Source organism: Geospiza fortis, unplaced genomic scaffold (genome assembly GCF_000277835.1).
Source record: "Geospiza fortis unplaced genomic scaffold, GeoFor_1.0 scaffold157, whole genome shotgun sequence".
In the NCBI taxonomy this organism is placed as follows: domain Eukaryota; kingdom Metazoa; phylum Chordata; class Aves; order Passeriformes; family Thraupidae; genus Geospiza; species Geospiza fortis.
In genome coordinates this window covers 1,133,537-1,145,118 of record NW_005054314.1, presented here as the reverse complement: position 1 = coordinate 1,145,118, position 11,582 = coordinate 1,133,537, and the positions used below count along the sequence as shown (strand labels likewise).

The following is an 11,582-nucleotide window of genomic DNA, read 5'->3' as shown; positions in this document are numbered from 1 at the left end:
CGGGGTCGGGGCCGCCCCTGACAGGGCCGCGCATCCTTCCCCTGCTCCTGCCCGGGGCGGGCCGGGCATGGCCGGGCTGCAGGTGTCCCCCGCCGCTCGGCCTGCTGGGTCACCCTTCCCTTTGGCCGAGCCTGGGTTCGGCTCATCGCGTTATGGTTGACAGTGTGAGCTAGGTCGGTTTTTTAAGATGTGCTTTTTCATAGAATCAATCACAGCATGGTTTCGGTTGGAAGGGACCTAAAGGTCATCTAGGTCGAACTCCCCTGCTCTGGCAGGGACACCATCCACTTGGATCAGGATGCTTCTAGCCTCGGCCTGAGTTTCTTAATTTATGAGATTTTGAATTTTTGAGGGCTGTAGGCAGCTACAGAACGGTGTGTTTATAAGACTTAAAGGCAGGCCTTGCATGGTCACCAGGCAGACGTTTAGAGATTCAGAATGAGTTAGGCGGCGTGGTGACTCCACTGACTCCTGCAGAAGCATTTCCACCCCATGCTGCTAATTAAGGGAGATTATTCTGCCTGTAATTTGTAGAAGTGCTAATACAGCTCTGCAAAGAAATAAAATCAAAAAATCAAAAAATTCATAAAATCAAAATCACAGTCCTGCTTTCCTAAGAACCTAGTTCTGCTAATACTTAGTATTAAGCTTGAATATAGCAATAGCTTTCTTTGAGAATACTCTATGAGATTTTAGTCTCCAACATACATGTCTCCACCATTCCTGTTCCAGTCTTGCAAGATTCTTTTATGGGTTATTAGTATTTCTGTGGCACAATTATGAAGAGTGAATTTGTATCAAGTCATGAAAATTGCACTTTAAAAGTGTCATTCACAAGGGCAGACTTTTAATTATACATTCTTAAATGATTCAGCATGAAGAGCCTTGATCAAACGTGATACACTCTCATAGTATAGTTCTTGAGTCATAAGACATGAGCAGTAAGATATATTCTTAGAATATCTGTAAATAAATGTGTGATAGTCACCAGATTTGCACTTAATTAATTTTGTACATTTCTCTGTGTAGCCTTCCCAAGTGTGTTGCTCAGGTTTGCTCTGTTTGCAAGCCCAGGTTTGTAACCCGAGCATCTCAAGGGGTTGTTTGACTTCTCTGGAAAAGGACATGCCCTGTCTTGCACTGATTAAGCCATTGCAGATGTGCAACTCAATCCGTGCTGTTCACATAAGGCTTTCTATTTTTTGAAGTTAGGAGTAATTTTAATGCAGTTCCCCTTTGTTGTTAATGCAGTTCACCCCAGGGAGCACAGCAGCCCCCCAGCCATGAGAAGGCAAGGCTGGCTTCTCATGTATCTGTGTAGTTTGTTGGTGCTAGAGCCCCTGTACCTCATCCTTTGTTTTGATATGTCTGGGAACTTGGTCCACTCTATCTCTCATTATTATTTCATGGATTCTGAAACTGTATTCACGTTGAGTGGTGTGCTGTGTCACCACGGTCTTGTTCTGCTCATTACCAATGGATTTCCTTGCCCACAAGAGTCTGTACCAGCAAGGCTTTGCACATCTATAGGGGATGCAGAAATGGGCAGGGCAAGAACTCCTGAATCTGCTACAAGGAAAGTTTTGGAAATGTCTTTAACATTTGATAAATTCACATCTGGCCAAGTAGGTGTGGGAGTGAATCCATCACCAACATATTTAGCCAGCCTGGTATGCAGTTTAATGAGATTGAGGACCAGCCTTTCTGGTGATAGGATTGCTCAGTTGGATAGAAGAGTGTTTCCTAGTTAGCCAGGCTGAGGTGGACAGGCTGATGGAACAGGAGTTGATTGTGTGGGTTTGTGTGGTACGTTTTAGAAGCCCTTTTCAAATTGTTTTGGCCATATTGCAGTGCTGTGCTGACTCATATTTGTCTCGACCTACTTTTCTCCAATATGTAAAATAAGTTCCAGATATGGAGACTGATTTCATGAGCTTGTTACATTCTGGCTTACTCTCAGTAGAGTAAAAAATCTGTTCTGTGAAAGCTGAGTTCTCAATAGCTTTCCTTTAGCAACAACTTCAGCTAGCTTTGTAATGAGGTGAAAAAGTGTTTAGTTTTGGCATGGTATCATTTTCACACAGGTCGCTTCCGCATCCTACACTATGGCATGTCCAATGGTTTTGACATTCAGAGTTGTGAATAATAGATCCATAATGTGTTTCCTTATCAAGTCTTAATTTTGTGGGGGACTATCAACCTGGAATTTCCTTTTGGCTTCTATTTGTCCTGAAGTCAAATTAATTAATTATTTAGTTCTGTTTATTCCAGTTTATATGGAAGTCTAAATATCCCAATACATGGATTTTTTTTTTTTAGATCAGTGTGTTTTAAAAACCCAACCAGCAGCAAAACAGGTTCAATTTCCATACTACAGGAGTCATAGTTCTGGGGTAGAAACTGACAATATATGAAAATAAAGGTGTAATTATACTAACTGTATATGGATTTTTACCTTGATATTTGTAACACTGTGTTCCCTTTGATGTTGTTGATGTACTTTTAAAAATACTTAAAAATAGAATACTTCAATTTACACAATTATAACTTATTTCAATAAAATCAATGTATTGTATCACTGACTAGCAAATTGGAGATAGTTTTACAAGGCTTAAAGGAATTTCTTAGGACACATGATGCCAAGGTTTGCTGCTCTCTAATTGTGTTGTCCTGTTTTGCAGGTGGAACTTGACATCTTGTGGGACGAGCGTGGCCAGCTCGGAGTGCAGCGAGGAGCTGTTCTCATCCGTGTCCGTGGGGGATCAGGATGATTGCTACTCTCTGCTGGATGACCAGGAGTTCACCTCTTTTGATCTGTTCCCCGAGGGCAGTGTCTGCAGTGATGTCTCCTCTTCTATCAGCACTTACTGGGATTGGTCAGACAGTGAGTTTGAGTGGCAGGTAAACTGGTTCCACTGGAAATGTAAAATTTTGTGTAGACTATTGCATGCTGGATTTAGCTGTAGTTGAAAAGTAATGGAATAGAATATCCTGAGTTGGAAGGGACCCACAGGGGTCACTGAAGTCCAGCTCCTGGTCCTGCACAGGACAAGCCCAGGAGTTACACCCTGTGTCTGAGAGTGTTGCCCAAACACTCCTTGAACTCTGTCAGGCTTGGTGCTGTGACCCTGGGGAGCCTGTTCCACTTCCCCAGCAGCCTCTGGGGGAAGAACCTTTTCCTGATCTTTAACTTCCCCTGACCTGGCATCTTGCTGTTCCCTTGTGTCCTGTCACTGTTCACCAGAAAGGAGAGAATGCTGCCTCCCCCTCCTCTTCCCCTCTTGAGGAAGCTGGAGACAGCTATGAAGTCTCCCCTCAGTCTCCTCTTCTTCTGAACAAACCAAGTGACCTTAACATTTGTTTCTTTGTAACTACTGAACATAGGAGCACATATCTGAATCTTGAATGATAGAAAAAATGTTTTGTTTCATTTTATTCCAACCTGGTTAATCAGGAGGGGAGACTGAAGGTCAGCTCTCCAAAGAAAGTTGCTTACATATTATGGTTGGTTTTAGGGACCAGTGTGTGTTTCTTGTAGCCATGAGCTTAGACCCTTTGTACTGAGGATCTGCCCTGCTAATGAAATCTGGTTATAGATATCTGGTCCTACTGATACTTTCTAGGTAAAGTGTACAAACTCTTGCCATAGCTTATTTCTATGGTATTTTTTCTACCCCAGTAAGAGTACAGAGCTCATTTTGTCTCACCAGAATGGGAAGGTGAATCACATCCTTTTCCCAAGTCTGTGCTGGATGCAGTCCTCGTTGGGTATTTCTAGTTTGTGATAGTCTTCCCTGTTCAGCAGTTTTTCAAACGTGATATGCATTTTTAGTGTATTATAGACCTAAACTGAATTTTTGTATTAAAGACTTAAATCAGCTGTGAATGTATACATGACTTTGAAATAGGCGACATAGGACTTCGGAATTTATTGGGGAATACTTGAAAATTTTGTCATAAAGCTTAGTCAGAGCATGTAGAGTCTTGTAAGGACAGTACAAGAACTGAAAACTGATTTCAAGAAAGCTCAAATCCTGTTCTAGGAGATGCAAGTGAACTTGAGACATGTACTGAGATCAGCTTTGAATTTTTGACTGTTTTAGTCCAGCTGCTGGTCTCAACAATGCATGTTATATCACTGCAGTTACAAGTGTGTGTGTGTGTGTATAATGCAGTCTGTTGGAACAACTCAGGTTGGATCCCAAAGATTCAGAGGTTTATTGAGTTGTGAGATTTCAGTTGCCTGATAAACTTGGCAGTTGTTTTGAAAAGAAGCCATTTCCTATGCCTTAGCTAGCTGACAGTATGTTTGATTGGTAACCAGCTTTTTAATTACTCTTCGTTTTTTAAAACAAGCTTTTCTTAAGAGACTTGATTAGATTTGTAGGATTTTGGAAAGGCTTTTTTGTAGCTCTTTATGGTGTTATCTGGCAGAATCTCAGCACAAGTAATCCAGCTGTCCCACTTTACTAGAAGTGCATTCAGAAGTCACATATCAGTTGTATAAATGAAGCTAGCTGAAGTTCTTAGTTGCTTCCAGGCAAATGGCAGTGATTTAAATTGAATTTTCTTGTGTAATTATGGAGTTTGGTAGGAATTACAGATCTACTTTAAAATTATCTTCCTTAAACCAGACTTATGCTCCAAAATGGGAGGTTTAGATTTAGGTTTGGATTGTAATGGACAGTTTCCACTGATGGAGAAATAGTTGAAATGCAACTTCAGTCTGTGTTTTCTTAAACACCAATTTTTAAAGAGGATTGATGAGTACAGAATAGTGTGAATTGAGTTTGCTGCACTTGCTGTTTACGGGCAGATTCAAGGGAGTAGTGCAGGTTTATGAGTAATTAGAAAGAGTTGGTTAAAGTACAGAGATAATCAATGCTTTGCTGATTTGATGGTATGTTTTGAATTGTTAATAGTGTTAGAATAATTTACAATCTGCCTACTCTATTCTAAAGCTTTGTTCTTCCTTTTGCATGTTACAAGTTGCCTGGCAGCGACATTGCAAGTGGGAGTGATGTGCTCTCTGATGTTATACCGAGTATTCCAAGCTCTCCCTGTCTGCTTCCCAAAAAGAAAAACAAGCACAGGAATCTTGATGAGCTTCCATGGAGTGCAATGACAAATGATGAACAGGTGACTTTTTTCCTATGTGAGAACTACAATGTACAGAAGAACTTCCAATTAAAAGACACAACTTAAAGCCCATCCTGTTTGCTGTAGGTGTAAATGCAGACCTGTGCAGTACTATTTGGTTCTTAAAACTAAACCTCGTCCTTTGGATCTAGAGGAGGCAGTTTAATGCTTACTCGAGTTTTCACCCTAAGCTTTTAAGGATACCCAAGGCTAGAACCATGATATTTGAGCATGTTTATATATATATATATATTCTGTCAGTTCTTTCTTTTTTCTGTTTCTCATTTAGAATAGTAGTACTTCAAAATGACCTGCCTTTCTTTGGGTCCTAGGTTGAATATATTGAATATTTGAGTCGTAAAGTCAGTACAGAGATGGGCCTTCGAGAGCAACTTGATATTATTAAAATTATTGATCCTACTGCTCAGATCTCACCTACAGATAGTGAATTCATTATTGAATTGAACTGTCTCACAGATGAAAAACTGAAACAGGTGAGTTAAGGTTTGTACATTTGACTTCAAGGTTTCAGCATCTGGTTTGCAAAAATTATATATTGCAAAATCTTATGAACTTGTGATCAATTTTTATGCATAATCATTAGATGTAGAGAGAGACACTAGAGCACAATACTGTCAGTAACAGAAAGTAGAGTTCAAAAGCATATTTGTATGTATTAAACCTTGACATAAGACTGGTTGTATATTCTCACTGTGTGTTAAGTCAGAGCTGGTGAGTGTGTAATGGGTTCTGTTGTGGACCTGGTGCTGCTTATGGCACTGTACTCCACTTCATGGCCATCAGCTAGCTGAGAGTCTGCATTTGCTCACTGTATGTAAACTAGCACTTAAAACTCCAAAAGATTGGAATTCTTTGGGGAAGACCATAAATTTCATGTAGAAAGGGATAGAGAATAATGCATTTTAAAGATGTTACAAGATGCAAATTATAACCAAGAAGAGTGCCTGGCTGATAGGGTAGATACATCCTACTGTCTTCTCATTAATTGAGTTATTGAGATGTGTTGTTGGAAACAGATGCAGTGTCCACACAAGCTGAACTCCTCAGTGTTGCACTGATAATGATGAAGATAAAGTTGAAAATGGAAAACATTCACTGCTTTTATGGGCTTGGTCCGTTTCATATTTCAAACATTTTGTAAGTGTCATCTTAAAGTAGAAAAGTGCTTCTTTATTTACACACACTTTTGTTTGAGTATACCTGGAAAAATAAAGGGGTTTGATACATTAAGTAAACACCTTAATTCAGTTGAACTTGACTGATATTCCTGTTTGTTGTTAAAATAATAACATATTGTTACATAATCACAAACCTGACAGGCAGAAGAGTAAAGAAGCTCCCAGCCCTTGCTACATATTTTTCTTCCTTCCAAAGTGAAATGTCACAAATGTTAACATAGTTAAGTTCTCTGGGTGACTCCAGATTGCTTGTGATTTAAGCAGCCACAAGAAAATGTTTTAAAAGCCTAACTGAACTGACCCAATGACTTCATCATCATTAATAGGCAGATTGTGGTTTTTCTGTGAAAAGGAGTATCTCAGTGCAGCATTTATCAAACTACAGTAATTTTGCTGCCTCTGTTCTAAAGGTGAGAAACTATATCAAGGAACACGGACCTCGCCAGCGGTCTGCAAGGGAGAGCTGGAAAAGGAGCAGCTACAGCTGTGCAAGTACCAGTGGTGTGAGTGGTGCCAGTGGCAGCAGCAGCAGTGCCAGCATGGCCAGCTCTGCCAGCAGCAGCGGCTCCAGCGTTGCCAACTCTGCCTCCAACTCCAGTGCCAACATGAGTCGAGCGCACAGCGACAGCAATTTGTCCACAAGTGCTGCAGAAAGAATCCGGGATTCAAAAGTAAAGTTTCTGTATTAATTAAACAGGTGTATTAATTAAGCTGTCTTAACTCCTGAAGCTTGCTCATGGGATCTTACCGGGGATGTTTGTCCTGAAGGAGCAGAGTAGCTGAGTTATCTGTCTAAGCCAATGATCATAAGGAGTTTAAACTTGTGCTCTTCCCATCACTGCTAACCAAAAGCCTGGTGTTTGTATGTAGTAGATATTCTAATTCCTTTTGTTTAGGATAAGTTGAGCGGGCCTGAATAAGGGCTTATGTATCTAACTTAAGAAAAAAATTGTTTAAGAGTGATCACCATAATCTAGGCATAATTTCTGTACAGTAGAGACACCTGTGATTGTTTTTTGGGTTTTTTCTCAACTAGAAGTTTCATAAGGCTTTTTGAATCATCTTTATTTTTTGAGTATGTCTCATGAGATTCCTTGGTGAAAAGGGACCCTCTGAAGTGTGCTTCATTTAAAGTAGAACTGTGGCTCTCCTTCTGTCCCCATAATTTAAATTTCAAGTGTGAAGGAGAGGAGCAGATCTTTCTTGCTTTCAGCATCTTGGGTTTGTTAATGTAAGACTGTAACGTTTCTCCAGCAATAAAGATTCCTCCAATCGAAGACTTGACTATGCAACATCACAGGTTAATGTTGTGCCTCAGAATTCAGTTTTGGTAAATGGTCTTGATATTTTAATATTAGGTATGATTTTGGATGAATGTTTACACCACCGCTGAGAATTTGTGTTCGTTATTTTTCAGAGCAGATGTTATTTTAGAGGTTAATTTATATTTGCCAGCTTTAGAGGTGTTTTTTTTCTAATTTACAGAACAAAGTCTTATGTTTTGTCTCTTCTGTATTTTGACAGAAACGTTCCAAGCAACGGAAACTCCAGCAAAAGGCCTTACGGAAGAGACAGCTGAAAGAGCAAAGACAGGCTCGTAAGGAAAGACTGAGTGGATTATTTCTTAATGAAGAAGTGCTGTCTTTAAAAGTGACTGAGGAGGACCATGAAGGAGATGTGGATGTTTTAATGTGACAGGGGTGAATTTATCAGTGTTCTTTCTAAGCCTTAAATGTATTATCCTTATTGTTTACATATCTTTCTTGACCAAATTTTGATTAGTATTAACAATTCAAACCAGTTTTCTCAAGTGTAGTTTTGCTAAGAAGGTCTAAGTATTGAGTAACTTCAGCTTTTTGAGACTAATTTTGCAACAAAGAATTCAGAAACTTACCTGTCTTCTGAAAAGCTGCTGAATAGATGTGATTTGAAGGAAGTTTGAACTTGGCTAACATGCTAACTTGCACGTAAGTCTAGGGGTACTTTTGGATGACATAAAGCATGCATTACTATGCTTCAGCTTTTTTAGTTTTTATCCAGCTTTGAGTTAGTATTACACTTGACTTATTCTGTCCTCCTTTCCCATTATTAGGGAGATTGTTTAGCATGAGGAAAAATCTTTTGCTCTATGGGGCTTTCTTCAGCCTTGCTCTTGGTTTGTACAAAAGCAAAGTATTGTTGATACTTTTCTAAAAGTTGTGATTTAAATTAAACTACACAGAAAACAAGAAGCAGGACATCTAATGTAGAGAATCTGTAATACAAATACTGCCTAATAATGTAGTTCTTAGGAACCAACTAAAAATTTTAAAAAACCCTCAAAATAATTGCAGACTTAGTCTTCAGAAGGTTATTTTGTTGCTCAGTATCTTATGATTGTTACTAATGGTTCACCAATACATCCCTAGTATTTCTGTGAAAAGATTCCAATAAAAACACGTTTATGCATTGAAAATACACTAACCTGCAATTAAGTTGTCTAGGACACTACTTAAAATAGTTTAAAACACTACTGGAAACAGAAGTGTAAACAAATGGCACACAACTTCAGTGGTTTTCTTCCCCAGAAGCATATCTAAATATAGTTGGTTCATATTGTTGACAGGAGAACTTAATTAATGCAGCTGTACTTTTTAAATTGTATGTTTAGCTGAGGTTGTCTTCTGTGTGGGTCATTACACCATGACATGTATCAGAATTCTCCTTTTGTTGTCTATCAGCTTTTGAAATTTCTCATGATAAGAAAATTAGGTAAAATTGTGGCTTTCAGGTAGGGAAGTAGTAGTAATTTCAACCTTTTTCTTAATTCTGACAATCTTTAAGCTGATTTTAGTTTTCATCTTGGAACTACTTTTATAGAACTCCTTCCCCTATGGCTGGGATAAAAATGATGGTTCTAAATTTTATGTGAAATTTGACAGTGTATAAAAGTATTTTTTGAGCTCTGAGTTTAGGAAGTAATTTTTTTATTATGTTGGTGCTTCATTACTCTAATTTTGCTCTTGAATTAAGGAGTTTGACAGTTTAGTGTAGCCACAGATGTCTGTAATTGCAGGATATACCAAATCCTGCAGAATGCATGGTCAACTTTAGGACTACTGACATTAATGTTACATGTCCTGCACAGACTTATTAACCCTGACAGCTGAAATATTTTTCTTTCAGAAGTGGCACTCCTTTCAGCCTCAAAATAAACTGACCAGTAAATTATGTGAACAATGGCCTCTGAATGGGTTTTGAAAAGAAATAAATGGGGTCCATAGTCAAATGAATATGTTTGAACTTAGTGCTGCTCTACAACAGGTCCCCAGGCTTGGCCACTGACTGACTAAAAGCCAGATAATGTCATTTTAAGCTCAAGTTAGCTATCCCATTTGGCCAGTTCTCTCTCCAATAACCACAGGTGTCTGTGACCTGTCAGTATTTGCTTGTACTGTGCTGTTGCTGATTGATGCCTCTCTCCTGTATAATCAATACTGAAAACTTCTTAACAGTATACACTTTACTGAGAATTTAGATTGACTTAAATCTGGAGCTTCTTTTAAATATCTTGTATGGAAGATAAAATTCAATTGCTATCAATTTGGCTAATTTCAAGGTGTGGTTGTTAAAGTCTTCCATGGTAATGGATGAATTCATCATGAAATACTTCACCATGTGTACACTGTCACAGTTCAGTACAACCTTTATTTTCTGCAGTGACTTTGAAATGTGATTGAATTTTTTTTTCTGAAGAAAAATGCACACTTTGTACTGTAGAGAATTGAAACTCTGAAGTGAATTGTAAGGAAGGTGCAATATCTCAGTGTGGTGGAGCATGAAAGTGTGTTCACTTTATTCTGTTTCAGCAGTTATTCAGAGTTTAAAATGCCTCAGGGTTTTGTTGAGAGAAGACCCCATCATTTTGATGAGGTACAGTTTATTCTGGCCACCTGTCTCCTAGCTTCCAGAGATCCTGAAGTGAGGGAGGATAGTATTTCCATCATAGTGTGAGCATGTAAGTATAAATTATTGTAAGTGATTAGATGGGTCCAGTTGCCCATCTGTTACATTGGACAAAAAGGTCCTGGGTGCCAGAATAGCTGATTGTGCTGTGTTGTCTCCAGCAGGTACTTCAGTCATGTGAGTGACAGTTAAAATGATAGAGGAGAGTGGATTTCCAGGAATTCCATGCTAATAATTTTTAGCTCTGTGATCTCATAGATCCAGGATTCTCATAAGAATACAAAGAATACAAAGGTCTGAATGTTCTGGTAAGAATGCAGAATAACATCTTGCTTACCTTGAATGTTCTTTGCCAAGTACTCAGATACAATGTTGTCTTTCCCTGATCTCAGAGAATCAGGCCTGAAGTGACTGTGGCATTCAGGAGTTCTCATATACTTCCACACATTTGAGGTTTTTTCCTTTTGCTTTCTCATCCTCTGTAGTTGCAGTGACACACTTATTTTGTGGTGGGGGAAGGTTTTTTGTCAGATTCATGTTTTTCCCTGCAGCATGCTCAACGTTTACTCAGGAAGACCCCGTCCATGGTGGTTTTAAAAGACATGTAAATGTGGCACTTCGACATGGTTTAGTGGTGGGCTTGGCAGTGTTAGATTTAGGGTTGATGATCCTAAAGGACTTTTCCAATCTAAATCTATTAATTTCTGTGAAATACCTGTGGTAGTAGTCAAACAGTTGGAATGTCAGCGAAATCTGGTCTTGCTGATACAAGTTATGGCCTTTGTGGCTACAGGCACAGCTGCTGGGTTCTGATGAAGAAGAGTAACAGACTGCTAAAATAATGCATCCTTAATGAGTTTTTTCTTAAAAAATAAATAAAACCCCTGCTTTTTATTAATGGAGAAAAAATGTCGAGCTTAAAAGCAATACAGAGACACACAGGAAAAAGCTCATAGTTACATGGCTTCATGGTACTGAAATTGTGTCTGCAGGAACTTTGTACCCATTGCAGTGTGGATATAAACAATTTACACTCTCTAATGATAACAGTTTGCTTCCATGGTAACTTTTTCTCTAAAAAGGCTTAGAAGGAGCACTGAAAGTCTGATTGCAATAGGACTGTAAACAAGAGAGAACATTATTTTCTAATATGATTTTAAATATGAGGAAGAAAGCTGCCTGATAAACTTGGCTGATTTCTGTGTATCTAATATCGTCTTTTGTTAAAATATCTATTTTTTTTTTTAATCTGGGAAGCTTAAAAAGATAAAAAGATGGTTACAATGTGCTCAGTATGGG

General features: G+C 38.7%; 2 protein-coding genes across 2 annotated transcripts in view; one reads left to right on the top strand and one right to left on the bottom strand.

Moving 5' to 3' along the window:
- The window catches only part of COMMD5 (COMM domain containing 5), a 16,550-nt gene extending 16,481 nt beyond the window's left edge, over positions 1-69 (bottom strand). The window contains exon 1 of the mRNA XM_031056103.1: positions 52-69. Within this exon, the coding sequence (XP_030911963.1) occupies positions 52-69 (18 nt within the window). The remainder of the gene's footprint in view (positions 1-51) is intronic.
- FAM199X (family with sequence similarity 199, X-linked) lies at positions 68-11,576 on the top strand. Its single transcript, XM_031056102.1, has 6 exons — positions 68-135; positions 2,682-2,901; positions 4,990-5,139; positions 5,472-5,633; positions 6,749-7,009; positions 7,863-11,576. Exons 1-6 carry the CDS (start codon positions 68-70, stop codon positions 8,031-8,033), a joined length of 1,032 nt encoding a protein of 343 aa, XP_030911962.1. The 3' UTR covers positions 8,034-11,576.
- The last annotated feature ends 6 nt before the right edge of the window (positions 11,577-11,582 follow it).